Genomic DNA, 23,842 nt, shown 5'->3' with positions numbered 1-23,842 from the left:
GGCTCAAATTACAATGCTATGTGAGTGGGTGCGATGGCAAACACAGATTCGTCCGTCAACTGCCAGATGGTGAAGCATAATTCCCATCTCAATGGAGCATTTCCACTGCTCCAGAGTCCAATAGCGGCAAGCTTTACACCACTCCAGCCGATGCTTGGCATTGTGATCATAGGCTTGTGCGCGGCTGAGCCGTTGTTGCTCCTAGACGTTTCCACTTCATAATAACAGTGCTTACAATTGACCATTGCAGCTCTAGCAAGGCAGAAATTTGACAAACTGACTTGTTGGAAAGGTGTCATCCTATGAAGGCGACACGTTGAAAGTTACTGAGCTCTTCAGTACGGGCCATTCTACTGCCAATGTTTGACTATGGAGATTGCATGGGTGGGTGCTCAATGTTATACACCTGTCAGCAATGGGTGTGACAGAAACCACTAATTTGAAGGTGTGTCCACATACTTTTGGCCATGTAGTGTAGTATGCTAGTGTGCATTTCGTAACGAAGCAGCAGAGACCAGCTTATATCATTGGAACATATGATGGTAATTTACATATTGGCCAATGAATCATGTCAGAATAAATAATTTCAATAGCATTGGCTCACCCTAACGGTATCAGAGAGGGTTGACATAAATATTACTGACAATAAGGAAATAGAAACCAGACAGCTTCACCACAGTTGGAAAAACTTGCAATAAAATGTATTGTACCTCACAATCATTGACTCACACACGTGCAGCATTGTACTATAGAACTGTACATCATTAACACTGCCAAAAATATTTACATATTCCTCTATATAACAAAATAGCAATACTGTAGAGTTCTGCTGGATATAGCATACAACATTTTCGTAACATTCCCCAAACCCACAGCTGGTATACAAGTCTAGATAAAAGAACACAGACTCTTAAACAGCACACATACAGTGACAATTATGTCATGTGCCATTTCCAATATTGTAGCCCTCTCTCTTAAAAACATGGTCGTGTCAACTGTCAACCGCATTCAAGGTCAACCGTATTCAAAAGACGTTTTGTGCCATTTCGTTGTAGTATACAGAACTCTCCTTCAAGTGAAAAAGTGCATTCTAGGTAGGGTGGGTACACAACCAGTTAAAGAAAGACGACAAGAAAGAGAACTAAAAGCTACATTTAAATGATGAGTTTCTATTATGTATGTTTATGTATACCTGACATAATTATACCATCATTGGGGTAAACAAGAACCTACTATAAGATTATAATATGTGCATTCATTACTTTATATTTGGAAGAACACCCCGGTTTCTATAAGTGTTCATTACGAATATAACAGATATTCATTCGAATTATGTTCAAATCAAGGCCATTGCTTCTTCATGGTCATTAAAAAAAAAGAGTTGTTGGAATAAGTGGACGTAAGGAGTTTGAGAATGAGAGAATGACCTTTCAGGAAGTGAAGTCAATTAAACACGACCCCTTACATGAAACAGGAAGCAATTAAAGGCTTTTAAATGTTCTGGCTTCACACAAGTGAAGATGTCAGACACGCATACACACACAGTACAATCAGGATCTAACAAAACCCTCCTCCGAGCTTAATTGCTTCCTCTTATCTTGTCCCCCTGTGCAACACAAACAAATGGGCACATGGAAACGGTGTGGTGTGTGTGCGAAACCAACCCCCAGAGGGAAATCAAATGCTGTTAGTTGTTTCTAGGGCCCTCAGCCCATAGTAACAACTGTAGAGCTGCGTGTGGAGAGGCTAGATGAGACTACCATATTTAAATGGGTCTCTAGTATTCTGGCCAAGGATGCCATGAGTTCTGGTGGAGCACTTAACACCTCCATGACTCAATCCCCATTCTCTTCCCTTCTCCCATACCGTGCAGTTCCCATCACTGATTTAAAAGCACTGGATTGGTGTAAACATTGGCTGGAGGGCGTTTCCACCATTATAAAATCCATTACGTGAAGTGTGCACACTTAGTGAGAAGTGTAGAGAATCGGAACGCAAAAAGTGACCATAACTGGGAAGAATATGCTTTAAGTGAGCCATGTTCAATGCATGACGCACCCACTCTTCAGTCTCCATTCAGTCGATTGATCAAATATACATTTATGACGCTTATACAATATTAATTTCACAAATGTAGTGTATTTCACAAACTGATACTGCAAAACAAAGCTAAATGTAATGAGTCTGACACACTAGGAGGGCATACAGATGTACCTAATGCATAAGCATGGGAGATTTCAACATTCTCCCATAGATTCTGTAATCCTTCTCTGATTGACAAGGACAGGGGGGATTATGGGTAATATGAGCTTCTTACATAACTGGGACTTGATTGGTTGTTGATTGGTTGGCGGCCTAAAGGAACCAATGATTAAATGAACGAACACATAGTAAGGAAGAGAAACCCAGTATCAAATAGTAAATGCTCGATCACAACAGTGGCCTTTGTGCCATTTCATGCAGATTTTATCCTGAAAATCAAATCTAAGTTGCATATTAAAGCAATATAAGATGATCATATGTTAAGGATGAAAGTAAACATTTGTAAATGAACCAATGTGTCGAGAACCTTGAGGGGACTCCAAAGGAGAGAGGAACCAAACTCAAATAAAAATTGGCCTTTGATACAATTACAGAGCAGTAATCAAAATCGGGGGAGGAAGGACATAAACCATGAATTAATACATGTAATTCAAAATGCATTAGCATTACCAGTGAACTCTTGAAACCAGGCAACTATTCTCTCCACTCCATTTCTCCTGGACTGTAAATATTTACCTCCATTTTCTTTTTCTTACAAAAATAAACTTATTTTCATACTAAAATAAATGCTATTCGTCAGACTTTCGTTTCCCTACACGAATGTACAAAAAAAACGGCAATTTTGAAATTCATCATAGGAAGAAAGAAAAGTTTTATCCTCAGAAGAAATGACTAAGAGGTACAAACTATCTGCAACAGGGTTTAGTCAACTCTTTCATAATGAATTCACAGTCAACCAAAGCCACAACCAATGCATGGTATTCCTTCGCCAGGGGCTATCTAGTCTCTCTAGATGGACCAGTTGCTTCCCACAATGTACCAATGTTCCAGCATACTAGTGCTGTTGCCCTAGGTCTGGGATTTCTCAGACTAGGGGCTATCTAATACACCGAGTTCAGATATAGTAAAATGTAATTTACTTTTATCAACAGACAACTTCGATGTGCTTTTCACTATCCAACCAATGGGTGAACTCAACAACGCCCACAATGCCATCTTGCTTTGTCTTCTAGAAACTGAAGCAACATCAATACAAAAACTAAAACTGCAAGAACTTGGCACAGAGCAAATGCACCGCACTGCAGACACACGTTATGTTAGGTAACAGACGATTTCACCACATGCTATTGGGTGGCTCGACTGGGAGATGACATGACATTAAAACGGAATTAAATTCCAATCTGTTCTTCATGAACAAACAGCCACTACTATAGCCTCCTGTGCTGTGTTACTGGCGGTGCTAATAAAGCTTTAGCAGTTTGAAACAGGGCTATAGCTGACGTCATCACTACAAATCTCCATTACCGTGGGCTGTGATTGTCTACTGGTGGGGTAAAACAAACTCGTAGTTGGTCCCCACAACACATGGTGTACTGTACTTCAGAAGTGGAAATTAAACGATAGTCCTAAAGACCCCTAAATTAACGATAAGGATGCAACTTAACAAATCGGATATTCAGAAATGCTTGACAACATGTGCATAGTATAAATGCTACAATACCAACAGCGTTGAATGTTATCGAAATTATTTCAAGCAGAGATGGTGAAAAAACATCAGCTTCAAGTTTACCACAAGTAAATGCTGGTCACTCAGAACACGCACTAACTGTTTTTGACACTCAAAGCCCATGCTGCAGGAGGCTTATATTGACCATATACAGTATAAATAGATATTCCTATAACTAGGTGTAAAGATTTCCGTGTTCCGTTCTGGAATAGTTGGCAGTGATGATCTCGTAGAAAGAAATCAAAATGTCACATGTCCAAAGAGTCAATAAAGTGATGGTGACAACTAACAGAGGTGCTAAACTATACCCCCAGTCCAGAGGCTAATAACAAGAGCTGTGATTGGCTGCCTGGTTTCCATGGCAACTGAACGTGACAGTAGTCAGAAAAGAGAGGCAGGACAGGAGGAACCTGTAGATGAGGCAGTGGGGACAGATAGGTGTGTTGCACTGCTATGGGTTCTATTGCTTGTCTCTTATTTATTTGGAGCCACTACCTCCCATCAGGGGGCCAGGCACTGTCCCTTCGGTCCCGTTTCTCATCTCCATGTCGACCCCTTGAGCTTCCTTCCTACTTGGCTCTGATTGGCTCAGGACTTGACCTCGTCACGGTCGTGCCCGAGGGAGAGCTCCATGTCGGACAGACCCACCTCCACAGCCAGGATAAGGGAGGTGTCCGAGTCGCTGCTCAGCGGGGGCTGGTGCTCACCTGCAGGGAGAGAGAGATCAATCAGCACAGACACAACATGGTGGTCACCTTTAAAGAGAGGGTGATACAGGTAAACCTGAATGGACCCAAAATGGCAGTTAATGTGCAGTAGCAGAGACAAGATGAGGCGACTGATGAGGGCATAGTAGGGAACCTGACGAGATGTAAACTGCTCTGTAAGTGCTGTGATGTCCACTTGACTAAAGACAGACTGCACTACACCGGGTCTTAGGAGATAGCAGCGCTACACCGGGCCTTAGGAGATAGCAGCGCTACACCGGGTCTTAGGAGATAGCAGCGCTACACCGGGTCTTAGGAGATAGCAGCGCTACACCGGGCCTTAGGAGATAGCAGCGCTACACCGGGCCTTAGGAGATAGCAGCGCTACACCGGGCCTTAGGAGATAGCAGCGCTACACCGGGCCTTAGGAGATAGCAGCGCTACACCGGGCCTTAGGAGATAGCAGCGCTACACCGGGCCTTAGGAGATAGCAGCGCTACACCGGGCCTTAGGAGATAGCAGCGCTACACCGGGCCTTAGGAGATAGCAGCGCTACACCGGGCCTTAGGAGATAGCAGCGATACACCGGGTCTTAGGAGATAGCAGCGCTGCACAGTCAGATGAATAGAAAACAACTAGATAAGTACAGGGGACCATCAATCTACTTCACATATGCTCTCTATGGACTAACACCATTCCTGTCCCACTTTCCTGCAGCAAATCAGGCCTTTTTCTGGCAACATGCTGTAGCACGGTCCAAAGTGAAGGATAACCGTAATAAGTTAACAGACAGCGCTCGTTGTTTACGCTGCCGGGCATGGAGTGCACCGCGACCTGTCACTGCAACACGGCAATTCAGCAGAACACTGATAGATCAGATCCTTCATCTCGGGGCGGTTGTCAGGCGGCACCGTGAGCTAGTTAGCGACACGACAAACAAACAGAACTCCCATTAACTCCCAGCTAATTGATGCAGGAAGAACACAGACTGTGTGACGGGCTGATAATGAGAGTCTCGGTTGACAACCAACACAACAGAACTAAACAGTGTATGTGTTAATTACACACCATCCATTTCCAAATACCCTGGCATAAGCTATTTGAATTATACAAGTTGCAAGCAGGCACCAAACATGAGCTGCATCCTCAAGGGGGTAAATGCCAACCTAATACTAATATATAACAGTTCAATCCTGTCTGTCCATGGCTCCATTTTGTCATGGTTACATAAAGGCTTGGAGGGAGGGAGAGAGAGAGAGAGGGCAGGGAGTCTGAAGGCGTGTCCTGAAAGGCTCTGGCATAGCAGCAGGAGTTCAGGCTCTAAGTGATGCCAGCTGCTATTCACAGAGACTGGTGAGGAACCGAGAGAGAGAGAGAGACTGGTGAGGAACAGAGAGAGAGACTGGTGAAGAACAGAGAGAGAGACTGGTGAGGAACAGAGAGAGAGAGAGAGAGACTGGTGAGGAACAGAGAGAGTAATAACCTCATCTGCAAGCCGAGAAACTGGGATGGACAGTAACCAAATAACTGAGAGTGATAACGACAGAGGGGGGACTGAAAATCCCCGACCTACTATTCGTGAAAGGTAGACTGGGTGTCGTTGCGGACGTAACAGTGAGATACGAGAGGAACGGGGACACCCTCGAGAAGGGCAGAGCAGAAAAGGTGGAAAAAGACCTCCCAATCACCCCGATCATTGCGAAACAGTTCAGCCTCAGCAGGGTGCTGGTCTACGGCTTCCCGATGGGAGCCCGCGGGAAGTGGCCCACCTCTAACTTTGAACTGTTGAGAACACTGGGCCTATCAAAGCCGCGAAGTGCGAGATTCGCGACTCTGATCAGTAGACGAACCCTGCTGTACTCACTGGACATCCTAAAGGCCTTTGGCCTAGAATGCAAGGTCGGGCGTCCGGCCGGGACCGGAAGAGAGGACGAGGGCAACGAAATGGAAACGACAGGGCAGGGCCAACAGTAGAATGGTGACTATAGCAGGCAGGAAATATACAAACAAATGGGCCGGGGAACAGGACCCCAATACCTAATAAGGTGACGAGTACATATAAGTTTAAGGCCCAAGCAATGGGGCCGTGCCAGCAATAGAACAACGATTATAGCGGGCAAGAAATAATATAAACACTATGGGCGACCTCGAGCGGAAACGAGAGGGAAACAGGTCGCAACGTGAGCCAAGTGACACAGGATGCACTTCCTGAACGCCGAAAAAAGGTGCCGCCGGTGGGTTGGGTACCACCAGTGAAATCTTCTTATCTTGACCCAGTACAGCCTCAGAGGAATGGCAACTCCAAGGAGACTGGTCCTCCCAGGGTTTCTCCATTGGGCCCGACTAATAGGGAGTTTGTATTCCTGGCCGCCGTACACCGTCTCAAACGCGGTTAGCTCCAAGGAGTACAGGCTGGGTCAGGGGATCCATCGAAGTACAATTTTACCCCGCCTTCCATCACTGACTTGTAGCGTTCCGAAGGGCCCGTTAGTAGGGAAGTCTGCTGATTATGCCGAATATCGTCCCGTTCAACTAAGGCTGGGTTAAAGCTAGATATGTGAGGAGTGGAAAGGGAATTTTAACCCCACGGGTGTGTTGCATCGTGGAGAGTAAGTAAGGCCTCCGGTCGGTAGGAGGCGGCTGATGCGCAGCCTGTAAAACGTAGAAATGTCAATCTCGCCGGGTTTGGCGCAAGCGGGTGTCAAAGTGAAGATATACAACCGCCGGAACTCCTGTAGTTGCCCATGCTCCTCACACTCAGTGTGCAAATATCGAGGTCGCGCAGGTTACGGCGAGAGCAACTATGACTCTCTTCAGGTAGCCAAATGCTTCGTCATCTAATTAGTGACGCGCATGAATGGATGAACGAGATTCCCACTGTCCCTACCTACTATCTAGCGAAACCACAGCCAAGGGAACGGGCTTGGCAGAATCAGCGGGGAAAGAAGACCCTGTTGAGCTTGACTCTAGTCTGGCACTGTGAAGAGACATGAGAGGTACAGGGAAGAGACTAAGGGGGTATGCTAATTTGGTATAGAGCAGACCTAATTCACTCCATTAAATTAATCAAAACAGGATCATTTTACATTTGGCTAGAAATTCAAAAGGAAATTATCTTAACAGAGAAAAATGTCCTCCTGTGTGCTACCTATATCCCCCCACTAGAATCCCCATACTTTAATGACAGCTTCTCCATCCTGGAGGGGGAAATCAATCATTTCCAGGCCCAGGGACATGTATTAGTCTGTGGCGACCTAAATGCCAGAACCGGACAAGAACCTGACAACCTCAGCACACGGGGACAAACACCTGCCTGCAGGTGACAGCATTCCCTCCCACATATGCCCCCCTAGGCACAACTATGACAACATAACCAACAAAAACGGGTCACAACTCCTGCAGCTCTGTCGCACGCTGGGTATGTACATAGTCAATGGTAGGCTTCGAGGGGACTACTATGGTAGGTACACCTATAGCTCATCGCTTGGCAGTAGCACTGTAGACTACTTTATCACTGACCTCAACCCAGAGTCTCTCAGAGCGTTCACAGTCAGCCCACTGACACCCCTATCAGACCACAGCAAAATCACAGTCTACTTGAACAGAGCAATACTCAATCATGAGGCATCAAAGCCAAAGGAACTGAGTAACATTAAGAAATGCTATAGATGGAAGGAATGCAGTTTGGAAACCTACCAAAAAACAATTAGGCAACAACAAATTCAATCCCTTTTAGACAATTTCCTGGGTAAAACGTTCCACTGCAATAGTGAAGGTGTAAACTTGGCAGTAGAAAATCTTAACAGTATATTTGACCTCTCAGCTTCCCTATCAAATCTAAAAATCTCAAATAGAAAACCGAAGAAAATGAACAACAATGACAAATGGTTTGATGAAGAATGCAAAAATCTAAGAAAGAAATTGAGAAACCTGTCCAACCAAAAACATAGAGATCCAGAAAACCTGAGTCTACGCCTTCACTATGGTGAATCACTAAAACAATACAGAAATACACTACGGAAAAAGAAGGAACAGCACGTCAGAAATCAGCTCAATGTAATTGAAGAATCCATAGACTCTAACCACTTCTGGGAAAATTGGAAAACACTAAACAAACAACAACACGAAGAATTATCTATCCAAAATGGAGATGTATGGGTAGACCACTTCTCCAATCTTTTTGGCTCTATAACAAAGAATAAAGAGCAAAAACATATACATGATCAAATACAAATCTTAGAATCAACTATTAAAGACTACCAGAACCCACTGGATTCTCCAATTACCTTGAATGAGTTACAGGACAAAATAAAAACCCTCCAACCCAAAAAGGCCTGTGGTGTTGATGGTATCCTTAATGAAATGATCAAATATACAGACAACAAATTCCAATTGGCTATACTAAAACTCTTTAACATCGTCCTTAGCTCTGGCATCTTCCCCAATATTTGGAACCAAGGACTGATCACCCCAATCCACAAAAGTGGAGACAAATTTGACCCCAATAACTACCGTGGAATATGCGTCAACAGTAACCTTGGGAAAATCCTCTGCATTATCATTAACAGCAGACTCGTACATTTCCTCAATGAAAACAATGTACTGAGCAAATGTCAAATTGGCTTTTTACCAAAATACCGTACAACAGACCATGTATTCACCCTACACACCCTAATTGACAACCAAACAAACCAAAACAAAGGCAAAGTCTTCTCATGCTTTGTTGATTTCAAAAAAGCCTTCGACTCAATTTGGCATGAGGGCCTGCTATACAAATTGATGGAAAGTGGTGTTGGGGGTAAAACATACGACATTATAAAATCCATGTACACAAACAACAAGTGTGCGGTTAAAATTGGCAAAAAACACACAAATTTCTTCACACAGGGTCGTGGGGTGAGACAGGGATGCAGCTTAAGCCCCACCCTCTTCAACAAATATATCAACGAATTGGCGCGGGCACTAGAAAAGTCTGCAGCACCCGGCCTCACCCTACTAGAATCCAAAGTCAAATGTCTACTGTTTGCTGATGATCTGGTGCTTCTGTCACCAACCAAGGAGGGCCTACAGCAGCACCTAGATCTTCTGCACAGATTCTGTCAGACCTGGGCCCTAACAGTAAATCTCAGTAAGACCAAAATAATGGTGTTCCAAAGAAGGTCCAGTCGCCAGGACCACAAATACAAATTCCATCTAGACACTGTTGCCCTAGAGCACACAAAAAACTATACATACCTTGGCCTAAACATCAGCGCCACAGGTAACTTCCACAAAGCTGTGAACGATCTGAGAGACAAGGCAAGAAGGGTATTCTATGCCATCAAAAGGAACATAAATTTCAACATACCAATTAGGATCTGGCTAAAAATACTTGAATCAGTCATAGAGCCCATTGCCCTTTATGGTTGTGAGGTCTGGGGTCCGGTAACCAACCAAGACTTCACAAAATGGGACAAACACCAAATTGAGACTCTGCATGCAGAATTCTGCAAAAATATCCTCCGTGTACAACGTAGAACACCAAATAATGCATGCAGAGCAGAATTAGGCCGATACCCACTAATTATCAAAATCCAGAAAAGAGACGTTAAATTCTACAATGTTAACACATGTTTCCCATGCCAATAAAGCCCCTTGAATTGAATTGAATTGAGAGAGGCTGGTGAGGAACAGAGAGAGAGAGAAAGGCTGGTGAGGAACAGAGAGAGAGAGAGAGAGAGACTGGTGAGGAACAGAGAGAGAGAGCGAGAGAGAGAGAGAGAGAGAGAGAGAGACTGGTGAGGAACAGAGAGAGAGAGAGAGCGAGAGACTGGTGAGGAACAGAGAGAGAGAGAGAGAGAGAGAGAGAGAGAGAGAGAGAGAGAGAGAGAGACTGGTGAGGAACAGAGAGAGAGAGAGAGAGAGAGCGAGAGAGAGAGACTGGTGAGGAACAGAGAGAGAGCGAGAGAGAGAGACTGGTGAGGAACAGAGAGAGAGCGAGAGAGAGAGACTGGTGAGGAACAGAGAGAGAGAGAGACTGGTGAGGTACAGAGAGAGAGAGAGAGAGAGAGAGAGAGAGAGAGAGAGAGAGACTGGTGAGGAACAGAGAGCGAGAGAGGCTGGTGAGGAACAGAGAGAGAGAGAGGCAGCGTTAGGAGAGTAAAGGCGTTAGGAGAGAGTCAGTAGCTCTAGTCTGAGGGAGGGAGAGGGAGAGTGAGAGAGCGAGAGAGAAACTGACAGTCTGAATGTTATTGGGAGAGAGAAAGGAAGAAAGTGTGTGCCCGCCCCTGTAACCATGACAACCCCATCCAGATGGGTTGATGTGTGTCCAGTGGGGGTAAGCTATCACTAGGAGGAGCCAGAACCCCGTCTCAGCACTGCAGACCCCCCCCACACACACACACACACACACACACACACACACACACACACACACACACACACACACACACACACACACACACACACACACACCTCATCATCATCATCATCATCATAATCCTCTTAGAAGCCAGGCTGACAGACCTACGGCTGCCAGGAGCCTGTGTTAGCAGTGCTACCTATCTATAATAACATCACTAGGGAGATCAAACAATTCTATCAGTTAGGAAAGACCAGGAGCACTTGGTATGACTCAGCTACTTGGAGGCTTAATTGTCCTGTATGACTCAACATGAACAGCTCTGCTGGTTGTCACTTCAAATCAGAGAGGTATAATATAAAGCAGGTTCAAGGAGTTAGCCAGCTAACTTGCCTGAATATTATGAGATATCTTTATAGTTTTTTTTATAAAGATAAACTTGAAATGGTCTAATTGAGTCAACAACACATCTCTAAACTTAGCTTTCCTAATGAACCAGAAAATAAACTGTTATTTCTGGTTGTTTATCAAAGTCAGCTGTGGCTAACTCCTCCTACTTAGTAGTGTAGCCCTAAGACATACTGCGTTACTCTTCGAGGGGAGTACTGATCTAGGATCAGTTTTGCAGTTTAGATCGTAGTAAATACCATTATATGTACAGCCTTCCTACTTCGAGACACTGTGAATATGGTCCTGGAGCTTTCTTTCTCCCTACCCCAAATGTCATTCCCCTCAGTGCACGCCAACTTTGTTTTACTGCCTATACTGCAGTAAGCGATCGTGCTGGTGACAGCCAGACTACAATAATGCTAAAGGCCTAGAGTGGCAGTACTGCCGTGCCATTCCATAAGCACTGACTCAGCCCGATTGGGCTCTGCGTTTTCCGCAACCCACAAATCACTCTCCCTGACAACGCAATCCATCCTGGGGCTTAAAATAAACAGCAGGTGGGGGGTTTTGAATACGCCCCGGGATGGAACCGAGAAAGCGAATATTTAACACAAAGGTAGGTGTGACAAGCAATGCCAAGGCTCGAAAAGGGGACAAGCTGCGCACAGCTGAAAGACATACAGGCATGTAAACTCGGTGTAAAAAGCGTTCAACTACCTTGAAGGTAGAACATTGACTGGCATTCATGGGAGCGCAAGAAATTGGTTTGTGTTATGGGAATGAGGGAGGGATACAAAAAAGTACAAGGTTCTCCCTAGTTTTCTAATGTTTTGAAGGGGCTTAGCAGGTTGACGCTGTCCAAAGTGTTTGCCAGGTCTTTAAGGTACAGTAGAGGCCTCAGGAAGCTAATAAGACGCTGTCACAAAGGCACCATTAACTTGTTCCATTGGCACGAGAGACTCGAGAGGCGAGCGTTTTGGTCGGAGGCCCCGCCAACTGTAGGTGGAATTTCAGCACGGTGGGCAGGACAGGAAGTGGGCCGTGCCAGCGTCAACACACTCCTGCCCCACTCTCCGGGCCTACTGCAGGCAGACACACACACACACACACACACACACCGCCTAATAAGTTCCATGTGCTAACCAGCTGTTAAACAGGCTCAAAAAACACAATGTGCCTATCAATGGCTCAGTGCTGTAGTGCCTTATGCTAATAACAAGCACGGCAACCTTAAAACATACTGGGATGCTACGTATGTAAACCATGCCAATGCATTTGGGTTAGCTTGTGACTTTGAAAAAAGGGAGCACTATTCCTTCTCTCCTGCTCTGGCCAGGGACTGGATTCAGGGAACAGTAAAGCAGGTGGCTGATGGCCTAGTTCTGGCCCTGGGCTAGGTAAGCCACGCCAGTACAGCAGCCCTGGGCTAGCTAAGTCAAGCCAGTACAGCAGCCCTGGGCTAGCTAAGCCACGCCAGTACAGCAGCCCTGGGCTAGCTAAGCCACGCTAGTACAGCAGCCCTGGGCTAGCTAAGCCACGCCAGTACAAAGGCTGCATTTGAAATGGTACGGTAGGGATATCCTTGTCTCATCGCGCTCCAGCGACTCCTGTGGCGGGCCGGGCGCAGTGCGCGCTAACCAAGGGGGCCGGGTGCACGGTGTTTCCTCCGACACATTGGTGCGGCTGGCTTCCGGGTTGGAGGCGCGCTGTGTTAAGAAGCAGTGCGGCTTGGTTGGGTTGTGCTTCGGAGGACGCATGGTTTTCGACCTTCGTCTCTCCCGAGCCCGTACGGGAGTTGTAGCGATGAGACAAGATAGTAATTACTAGCGATTGGATACCACGAAAATTGGGGAGAAAAGGGGGTAAAATTAAAAAAATAATAATAATAAAATTAAAATAAAGAAATAGTGCACTATATAGGTAATAGGGTGTCGTTGTGGACGCACATGTGAAGAACCAGGACATTGTGGTCTGTTAGAGAGAGCAACTACTCTCTGTTCTGGTGGAGACAGAGAGGACACTGTGGTCTATTTCAGAATACAGTACTCCTCTTATATCCCACCATAGCACAGCTCTGAACATGACAGGTATGGGGGAGTGTTCTGGTGTGAGTTCACTGGTTTGTGTTGAGGAAGTACAGGTTCTGTTAGTGCTGGGATGGAACCAAAGCATAGGTGTGTGTGAGAGAGTGTGTTACATGCATATGCGTATATTTGTGTGTGTGTTGATGCGCATATGTTTGTTTGTGTGTGTGTGTGTTGATGCGCATATGTTTGTGTGTGTGTGTGTGTGTTGATGCGCATCCTGACCGGTCTATTGTTTCAGTCCCTCGGCCTTCAGCTGATGTGGAAAACAGTAAGACAGTTTTTAATTTTCAAAAAGTCACAGAAGATGAGGTCTTATCTGCACGATCTGCTGTAGATTCTAAGAAATCATTAGGCGCTGACAATCTGGATCCATATTTACTCAAGTGTGCGGCACCTATTATTGCTGGTGCAGTGACGCATATCTTTAATCAAACATTAGTTGTAGGAAAGATTCCTAAATTTTGGAAAACAGCTTTTGTTTTACCACTCCTCAAGGGAGGTGATGGTAGTGAATTGGATAATTATCGGCCCATCTCTAAGCTCTCCTGTTTGGCTAAAATTCTAGAGTCATTGGTGAATAGGCAACTACAATCTTTAACTGTTAACAATACTCTTTCTAGTAATCAATCTGGCTTCAGACCTAAACACAGGTCTCAAGCATGGATTACACTTGAGGCCCATGCGATTTCCACAGAGTTGGGTATGGCTGCCTTTTCCTGTTACGCTCCTTGCCTATGGAATAGCCTGCAGACTAAACTTAAACTTGAGACTCTTGTCCCCCTTGCCCATTTTAAATATATATTGGAGGATTTTTATTTTTGTATTGCTTGTAACTGTTTTGAGTAATGCAAGTTCTTGTGCTGTTAGGGGAATAACCTATGTGTAAATGTAATAATCTGCTGCTGTATTTTTTTGTGTTATCTGTGATCGTTTTGTTTGTCTTGTGTAGTTTCTTAATCATTGTACCTAAACTGTATGTGTAACATGTATACGCAGGGCCCAGCTGTAAAAGAGACCTTGGTCTCAGTCTGTGTTCCTTGTTGAAATAAAGGTAGAATAATATATGTGTGTGTGTGTGTGTGTGTGTGTGCAGGTGCACAGGTGTGTGTCTATACTCACTGCTGGCGATGTGTCGGCTGTCCCCGGCCTGTGGTAGTGTCTCGTGGGCGTCGTGGTAGACCTGAGGCAGCCCTATCGTCCTGTTCATGTCAATCGTGTCCAGCACCACCGAGCTCTCCTCCCCGTTCACCGTGATGTTACTGGCCCCTGTGATGGGGTTGGTGGGCGGGCCTCCCACTGACATCTCATAGTCTGGCGGAATGTCATCCCCACAGTCAAAGTTGGGCTGAAATCAATCAATCAGATATAAACAACAAAAAAACTTTCCAAAAATAAAATCTCTCCAGGATCAGGGTTGGGAATGAAAGAGAGATGGATAGATTTTGAAAGACAGAAAATCCTTACTGGTATTCCCAGCGCTTTGAGGATGTTCATTTTACACATGGGACAGGTCCGGTGGTCCAGAAGCCAGGGGTCCACACAGCTTTTATGGAAGATGTGCCTGAGGACAGAGTCACACACACGAACACGCATAGCATTGATGATGTCATCCATAGTAACAGTCTCCTTGGTAACATAGCATCACTCACCATGCTCTACTTATGCTCTCAGGTACAGAACAGAATATTATTGTAGCATATTAATGACTACCAATCATTAGCAATAGACCTACTGCAACACATGATCTATAGGAGACAATGATAGTAATGGGTGTCAATGTGTCTGCTCTCTCTAGTTACACTGAAAAATGGGAGAGGCTGTCGTACCTGCACGGCAATATCCTAACAACATCATTCGCTTTATAGACCTCGATGCACACAGCACAGTTGTCAAAGTCAGACTCCGTTTCCTAGAACACCAAACACACAGGAGACATTTGGTTGGTTGTCTAGTCTCGTTTTAATTTCCTGGAAGGTGAATAAAGCGGAGCGGATCAAAAGCCATGCAGCGTGTATAATTAATTAAAATTATAACACACACACACACACACACACACAAAATAAAAATGAGTCAGTCATTATCATTGGGCTGATGGAAGTTCATTATCAAATGCTGTGCTTAGCAGGAGCGTAGGGAAACGGTTCGCTTCGGTTTAAAACCCTACAATCAAGGTCATATCCCTGCTACTTAAATAGGTGGTTTTGGAAACACTTTACTTGAAGAGGGTCTATACATAAGGCATTCATAACACCTTTATGAAACCAGTCATAAAACCTTTACGAGTGTGGCAGTATCATTCATAACAACCTTCGTAACACATTTATCCAACATCATAAAAGAGGTTAGTAAAGCATGCAGCCAGGTCTACCTTGTCTCCTTTCCTGATGGTTCGTACTTGGAGCTTACTGATGGCCTTCTTGGCTGCGTCTCCGAGACGTCTCTGCTCATAGAAGATCAAAGAACAACAAAGAAGGTGGGGGAAAGATAAGCAACCCAACCTGGCAACCCAAAAGAGAGAAAAGAATGTCTGGAATTTCCTATATATCCAATAACCACTGACAAGACAAGGAATGGACACGTTTCAAGGTTAGAGAAAGGGCGTGAGATCCACTGTCCCCATCTGAACCAAGGTGGACCATATTACAGGTTAATAGATCTGAAGGAGCCGTTCTGAGAGGCTGTGTAATGTTTTAACACGGCAGGATGAACAGTCGCTTAGTGATGTTGACATAGCAGCGTCTCTGAGCTGACAGTTAACCACTTGTTGCAGACCAGAGCAGAAAACACAGGCCGAGTCAGGTCATTGAGTTGTGCAAGGTATAAAAAAAGGGAAAGAGAGAGAAAAAGAGAGGGAGGGAGAGATAGAGAGCTAAATGCAGGAGGGAGAGATTGAGTGGATAATAGATAAATACTAAGAGACATTGAGAGAAAGGTAGGCTGCTAACCCTCGCTATCTAGGTCTAGTCTCACTGTGGAAAAGAACTGCATCAGACCAGGCCACTGCCCACAGCTGCTCTCAATCAATCATCAAGGAAAGTCATTGTGACATCAACAGAGAACAGATTTGTGGTTTCAGGCCTGGCGAGTTCTTGTCACCATGGTGCCCATTCCCCTTGACAACCCATGTGGTTGTCTGTAACATTTGTGTCAACATTGGACAATCTTAGAAAAAAGATTTCCAAAAAGTTTATTCAGCTGTCCCCATAGGAAAACCCTTTGAAGAACCCTTTTTGGTTCCATGTAGAACCCTCTGTAGAAAGGGTTCCACATGCAACCCAAAAGGATTTTACCTGGAACCAAAATAATTCTCCCTGCAACCAAAAAGGGTTCTTCAAAGGGTTCTCCTATGGGGACAGCCGAAGAACCCTTTAAGGTTCTAGATAGCACCTTTTTTTTCTAAGAGTGTGGGCCACGGTGTGTGCATTGACTACACGGTCCAACAGGACTACACGGTTGACGGTCCAACAGGTTTCCGCTAGCAAACCCAGCTGTCGCGCAATTTTTAATTTTGGCCTTCATTTCTGGAAGGAAAAGGCAGGGAAATGTTTGGAGAAGACGAATCACCTCAGAGAAAAGCAACTGCTCTACACATAGATATAGAAAAAGTATGTTCATACTGTGGTAAAACTGCTAGTTTCCGCTGTCATTACAGTCATACCGTACCTGGTTGCGGTCACGAGCGTTGGCATATCTGAACCGCTGTATATAGTAGAAGACAACCTGTGTGTGATCAGAGACAACACACTGAAATACAGTAGGATGACTTTACCAACCATGTCTTTGGTTGTCTTACCAACCATGTCTTATAATCCCTTCAGATGGTTAGTTAAAACGCTACACTCACTACGTGCCTCACATTGACCCGGTACCCCCTGTATATAGCCTCGTTATTGTTATTTGGGGGGTTATTTGGGGGGGGGGTACTGTGTCTGTACAGTGAACCGTACCTGATTGCGGTCGCGAGCGTTGGCGTATCTGAACCGCTGTATGTAGTAGAAGATGAGCCATGCCAGGGAGATGATCATCAGGACGATGAAGGAGATGGAGACGAACACCACCGACGTTCTGCTCACATACTTCTGAAGGTTCCTCGTTCCTATGGTGATGTGCACGGTCACCGTGACGTTGCGTTCTAGTAGAGCGGCGAGCTCCCGACCCTTGGGTTCCGGAATCATGATCGCCACGATATCCCCCGTACCTGTTGGAAGAGGAATTTCCAGGTGAACAAAAAGAAGAGCAGTCGTTGGTAAAGTCAATCAAATATCGATCCGGTTTATTAAAAGTTGCAAAAGGGAAACATTTCCAGAACAGAGCAGAGAAAATGTCTAAAAACGGGCCTCTTGGAGACGGCACTGTATATTCTAAATCACACAGCACCAAATGTTGTGTGAACACCAGGCTGGTAGGAAGTCAAGACAAACAGGCTGGGACTTGGTCAGCTGCTACAAAATGTATCCAACCAACTGTTGTAAATATGTTGTAGTTCATTGGAAATAAACTTATTAAAGGATCTGTTGAGACAACCTACACATCCATATGTGACAATATTTTATTTTGCATGGGACAGAGATCTGCAACATGTGGCTCTGGGACTGCATGTGGCTCTTTGATTGCTCCTTTGTGGCTTCATTTGATCCCATTCATTTGTATGGGATTTGAAACCTCTCTGTGGAGGTATCAGACCCTTATTGTGTATCAGGGTTGTGCTAAACTATAAATAACCTGTATTCACAGAACACTGTCTGTAGAACACAGTGAGTAATTAGCATTAGGCTAGCCTACTGGGAGTTCATTCAGGCAGAGACAGGACGCAGAGCCAACAAAACAAACCCCTGACTCTCCATGTCTGGGTCAGAGCCCTGTGGTCCTGTTAAGAAGGGAGAAAACGTTACAGATTTAGAACAAATCTGTCGAACAGAAATGATTTGTCTGTCACAGAGTAAGGAATCATATTAGCTCTATTCATTAGCTGACATTTCTATCAGCAACGTTTTGAACATTTCACGTCACTGGTGTCACAATACCAGACCGCTTTGATAACACAGTCCAATTGACAATTAGGTCAGGCCCAGCTGCCACTAAAAAGGTTGGATCGGTAACTCATTTAGGGGTCAAACAAAGTACCACACCCCCCCCAGACACTCTACAAGGGAACATAATTTCATAGCAAAGCCATTAGTTCACACCACCAGATAGTCAACAGAGTGGAAAATTGTAACCACCAAGGATATTTTAACACTTTCACAACTGAGTCGAAGGTTGTTGAGTTGGATGTTATCAAGGTCATGGACAACAGAAGTGCCACTTTAACACGTTGTGTTTTAACACTTCAGTTAACTCCTTTCAGAGTTGAAACCAGCAAGTTCTGACAGGGCCTCCCACCAGACATTATTCTCATCCTCACCTCTCATCTAACCCCTCTCCATATGGCCTGTGACCTGACACTTCACACGATCCTCAACCGTCACACCAAAAGATACTATAGCTTCGATATCCCCTTTCTTCACACAGAAATTTATAATTACAGTGATTAAATATCCTTCAAGTAGGCTAAGTCCTAAGCTAACCCACTAAATAACACAATCGATTCCCCTCAAGATTTCAAAATGGCCGCCATTCACGTTCATAAGAAGCAGGCCAAAAAGCTTCAGCGAGGAAAGACTCCGAGTGCCTTAACTTGCAGCTACAGTATGTACTGCCTACCTGTCTATCGGACATGGACACACTTTAACCACTGACTGAAGCATTGGGAGGTGAGGTGAGAGTGATAGATAGGAAGTATAGCCTATCAGAGGTGTCTGAGTGGTTTAAAATCCCAGACAAGAGATTACATTCCATGGACACTCCATCTGCAGCCACACATTGAGGTGGGATGATGTCTGTGTCGTCAAGGGCCTAAGTGACTCATTAGCCTTTGGAACTCGGTGACATCATTTCCTCTAGGACTCTGCGGCCTTGTTACCGTGGCGTCTGTGCGGAGCCACAGGAACACAGAAGCCCCAGGGTGCTTCACTTCTTCACTCCATCTATCAGTAATTTCTAAAGGAGAGGCTCGTTCACTCTGCCACCACCGCCGCCCGGGCAGCCCGCCAGCCACAGGGCATTGTGGGATACCCTCGGCACCCGGCGGAGGTCTGAGAGTGGCCAAGGCCATTATATCACCATACCCTGGGGATGGATAGAGAGAAAGAAAAAAAGAGAGAGGAAAGTTGGCACCTAGCAACACCATATTATCACTGCAGAAGAGACAAAAACAGGTTGGAAAAAGCTGTGACTGAAGAAATAAAAGTAGCTGCAAAACTTTTTGCCCAAGACAGACACAAAGCAAGCAGCAAGGCATTCAAAAATGGATGACTCAGTCAACCCACTCACTAATGAATTCCAGATTAGAAAAGGAACATTGGACTTTACTCCAGAGACTGAAATATATTCACTAACAAATGCAGATTTAAAACCGCCAAAAGATTAGCATACGACACAGTCGGCGCGTCCATAAGGCTAAGAGCTAAGCTTCCCCTAAAGTAAATTGGCAAAATTATATAGCCTAATTATCTTACTCCTGTCGATACAGAAATTCATAAAATAATTCAAAATAAGCTACTACACCAGAAAGCATGATTTGGTCACAGAGGATCATTAGCTTCTTTAAAAACATATAAGCTGTGGATCCTCGTAAAACTGACCATCCTACCGATCCTTGACTTTGGCGATGTAATTTACAAAATAGACTCCAACACTCTACTCAGCGGATTGTATGCAGTCTATCACAGTGCCATCCGTTTTGTCACCAAAGCCCCATATACTACCCACCACTGCGACTTGTATGCTCTCGTTGGCTGGCCCTCGCTTCATATTCGTCGCCAGACCCACTGGCTCCAGGTCATCTATAAGTCTTTGCTAGGTAAAGCTCCGCCTTATCTCAGCTCACTGGTCACCATAGCAGCTCATATCTCCCTCTCTAACTTTAAGCACCAGCTGTCAGAGCAGCTCACCGATCACTGCACCTGAACATAGCACATCTGTAAATAGCCCATCCAACTACCTCATCCCCATACTGTTATTTTTTTTTTTTTAATTGCTCCTTTGCACCCCAGTATCTCTACTTGTACATTCATCTTCTACACATCTATCACTCCAGTGTTTAATTGCTGAATTATAATTATTTCGCCACTATGGCCTATTTATTGCCTTACCTCACCTCATTTGCACACACTGTATAGACTTTTCTATTGTGTTATTGACTGTATGTTTGTTTATTCCATGTGTAACTCTGTGTTGTTGTTTGTGTCGCACTGCTTTGCTTTATCTTGGCCAGGTCGCAGTTGCAAATGAGAACTTGTTCACAACTGGCCTACCTGGTTAAATAAAGGTGAAATAAAATAAAAAATATCATTGCCTACAGTCAGAAGGCACCACAATTTGGGCAGCGCGCCTGGCAAATAGCCACATAGATGATTGTTGAGTTGCGAATGTCAGTGAAAAGTAGAAGCCCAGCCAGGCATATGGCAATATTTCAAAATACAATTGAAGGAAAACATCATTTGGAAAGCAAATGTCTATTGCTGTAAAGAAAAGACAATGAAAATAATAATCTGTCTTTTAGTTATCAAAATTCTCAATTTAATTGAGTGAACAGTGTAGCCTATCTCATTAGCACCAGCTGAAAGTATCAGTCATATTCCTGGTGAGTGCGCATATTCACTCTTTCATGGTTGGATTAGTGCTACTTGAAAGTTTGTTTTGTGTGTGTCTCCCCTTCTCATAGGACAATTAGATGGATCAGACAACATGGTTTTAATTGTTCTGTTTGTCAGTGTCAGCAGAGTAGGCTACTCTGTCATTTTGTCATATTAAAAAAAGATTCTGCTAATGTCTCCAGTCATATAAAGTGCAGTAGAATTGCATGAAATGTGTTCATATAAGGCCAAGATGTTCCTGTGCAAAGAAAGAAGAAACGTATCTGTCTCAATCTCCAGTATTTATGCTGCAGTCGTTTGTGTCGGCGGGCTAGGGCCAGTCTGTTATATCTGGAGTACTTCTCCTGTCTTATCCGGTGTCCTGTGTGATTTTAAGTATGCTCTCTCTAACTCTCTCTCTTTCTCTCTCTCTCGGAGGACCTGAGCCCTAGGACCATGCCTCAGGACTATCTGTCCTGATGACTCCTTGCGGTCCCCAGTCCACCTGGCCGTGCTGCTACTCCAGTTTCAACTGTTCTGCCAGTGGCTATGGAACCCTGACCTGTTCACCGGACGTGCTACCTGTCCCAGACCTGCTGTTTTCAACTCTCTAGAGACAGCAGGAGCGGTAGGGATACTCTGAATGATCGGCTATGAAAAGCCAACTGACATTTACTCCTGAGGTGCTGACTTGCTGCACCCTCGACAACTACTGTGATTATTATTATTTGACCCTGCTGGTCACCTATGAACATTTGAACATCTTGGCCATGTTCTGATATAATCTCCACCCGGCACAGCCAGAAGAGGACTGGCCACCCCTCATAGCCTGGTTCCTCTCTAGGTTTCTTCCTAGGTTCTGGCCTTTCTATGGAGTTTTTCCTAGCCACCGTGCTTCTACACCTGCATTGCTTGCTGTTTGGGGTTTTAGGCTGGGTTTCTGTACAGCACTTCGAGATATTAGCTGATGTAAGAAGGGTTTTACAAATAAATTTGATTTGATATAGCCTACAGCCATGCATTCAATGATTATGTTATATTATTAGCCTAAATTATGACTATCCAATCTACTCATCACATTAGGAATAGTAGGCTATTTTACATAAGTCTGCAAATATGATGATGCATGGAATGCTTTATTATAAAGGTGCATTTTTCTGGTGAAAATTTGCTTCCCCAAACTTGAATCTCACACGCCGCCTATGGGATACGGCATGCACGGTATGCTAATTTCCCTTGGCAGAGTTGCATGACTCACATCTGTACAGGTCTAGCTAACAGTGAGAATAGGTAAAAATACAGTGGGTGAAAGAGGGTGTTCAAAGGACAGAGGGAAGAGATGGAGGAGACAGAATACAACTCTTGTTTCTCTGTTCTCTCGGTCGGTCGCCATGGCGCCCAGTTTCATGACGTGGTCCTGGAAATAACCTCTAGGTGTGTGTGTGTGACGCAGGGACTTATCCCCCACGGACACCACACATTTCATATGGGAAAGGCGCAGTGCATTATTATGCTCATAAATCTCCATATGTAACTAGTTTGTCATAAGAGACATACAGCAACAGGTTTATGGAGAGAAAGGAGAGCAGATCAATAGATCTACATAATAATAATCTTTACTAGCCCAACTCTTCGTATGGGTCCAAAAGCTGCACTCTTGAAGCTTTTTCTCATAGGCATATTGTCTTGAAACGAAAGTTAAAGGGCTACTGGCAAAGTGTGCTTTTTTTCGGCTTCAGATTGCCTAATTGTTTCCAAAAAACTAAAACGACTAGACTAAATCTAATAATACACAGCATTCTAATGAAATAAGAGCATCAGGAATGAAGAGCTCTGGAGCCAATGTCCTGGCATAGACGGGGCCTAAATCACATTGTGATGCAACAGTGCACAATGGGTAGTAGGCCGGAGGCTACTGTGTTATCCTGCATATAGGGTTTACACACAGCAAAGCACAATGCATCAGGTCCAAGGATGCCACATATAGGCCTATATGCAAATAAGCGCACACGCACGCACGCACGCACACACACACACACACACACACACACACACACACACACACACACACACACACACACACACACACACACACACACACACACACACACAGTTGGCTGAATTAGCAACGAGTGTTGCAGCAGCACCATGGTTTGTTCATACATAACTGTTAAGGGTAGCCACTCCTAATGCAATCAGCGGCACAATCACCGGCAGAAAAACAAGGCTGTGTGTGCACGGTAAACAGATCTCACGGCTGCTAATACTATTACGTTAACACTGAGCCCTACACCCTGACAAACGCTACACAGCTTAAAAAAAACATCATGGGCTTGCTAACCTAACCAGATACCCCTCAACCGATGTGCATAAATAAACTGCCTGGACATGAGGGCACAATCCAACATGGATGCCAAAAGTTTAGTAGCAACACATGGCCTCAAGGAGTGGCTTAACTTCTTCACCTCTATGAGCCTTGAGAACAATATGACCATGGTAAAGGAACACATTGACAAAGTTCTACGGTCTGCAGAGCTGCTTTTGCACACTGGCCATGCTTCAGCTGTTAAGTATGAGATCTTAAGTAGGTAGTGCAGAGTAGACTCAAGGTTTTAGCCATCTTTACCATCTGGGTGGGATTTTGGATTACATAGACTGGTCCCTGATCTGTTTGTGCTGTCTTGCCAACTCCTATGGTCATAGTCACGTCAATAACCATAGGAGTTGGCAAGACACTACAAACAGATCTGGGACCAGGCTAGAAATTACAACCCAGATGAAGGAGACAAGAATACTGACACAAAGATATTCCACAAGGGGCAACACATTTTATCACCACTGTCTGCAAGTAGTTGGCGAATCCATTTCATTTA

General features: G+C 44.6%; 1 protein-coding gene across 1 annotated transcript in view; it reads right to left on the bottom strand.

Moving 5' to 3' along the window:
* Positions 1–685: 685 nt before the first annotated feature.
* The window catches only part of LOC120034791 (RING finger protein 150-like), a 31,269-nt gene continuing 8,112 nt past the window's right edge, over positions 686–23,842 (bottom strand). Inside the window, exons 2-7 of the mRNA XM_038981412.1 lie at positions 17,241–17,491; positions 15,662–15,733; positions 15,120–15,202; positions 14,758–14,854; positions 14,413–14,638; positions 686–4,476 (exon numbers count right to left, since the gene is read on the bottom strand). Of these exons, the coding sequence (XP_038837340.1) occupies positions 4,358–4,476; positions 14,413–14,638; positions 14,758–14,854; positions 15,120–15,202; positions 15,662–15,733; positions 17,241–17,491 (848 nt within the window). The 3' untranslated portion in view covers positions 686–4,357. The remainder of the gene's footprint in view (positions 4,477–14,412; positions 14,639–14,757; positions 14,855–15,119; positions 15,203–15,661; positions 15,734–17,240; positions 17,492–23,842) is intronic.

This window comes from Salvelinus namaycush, chromosome 42 (genome assembly GCF_016432855.1).
Source record: "Salvelinus namaycush isolate Seneca chromosome 42, SaNama_1.0, whole genome shotgun sequence".
NCBI lineage: Eukaryota > Metazoa > Chordata > Actinopteri > Salmoniformes > Salmonidae > Salvelinus > Salvelinus namaycush.
The sequence above is the reverse complement of the archived record's forward strand: the minus strand, read 5'-3'. Positions and strand labels throughout refer to the sequence as shown.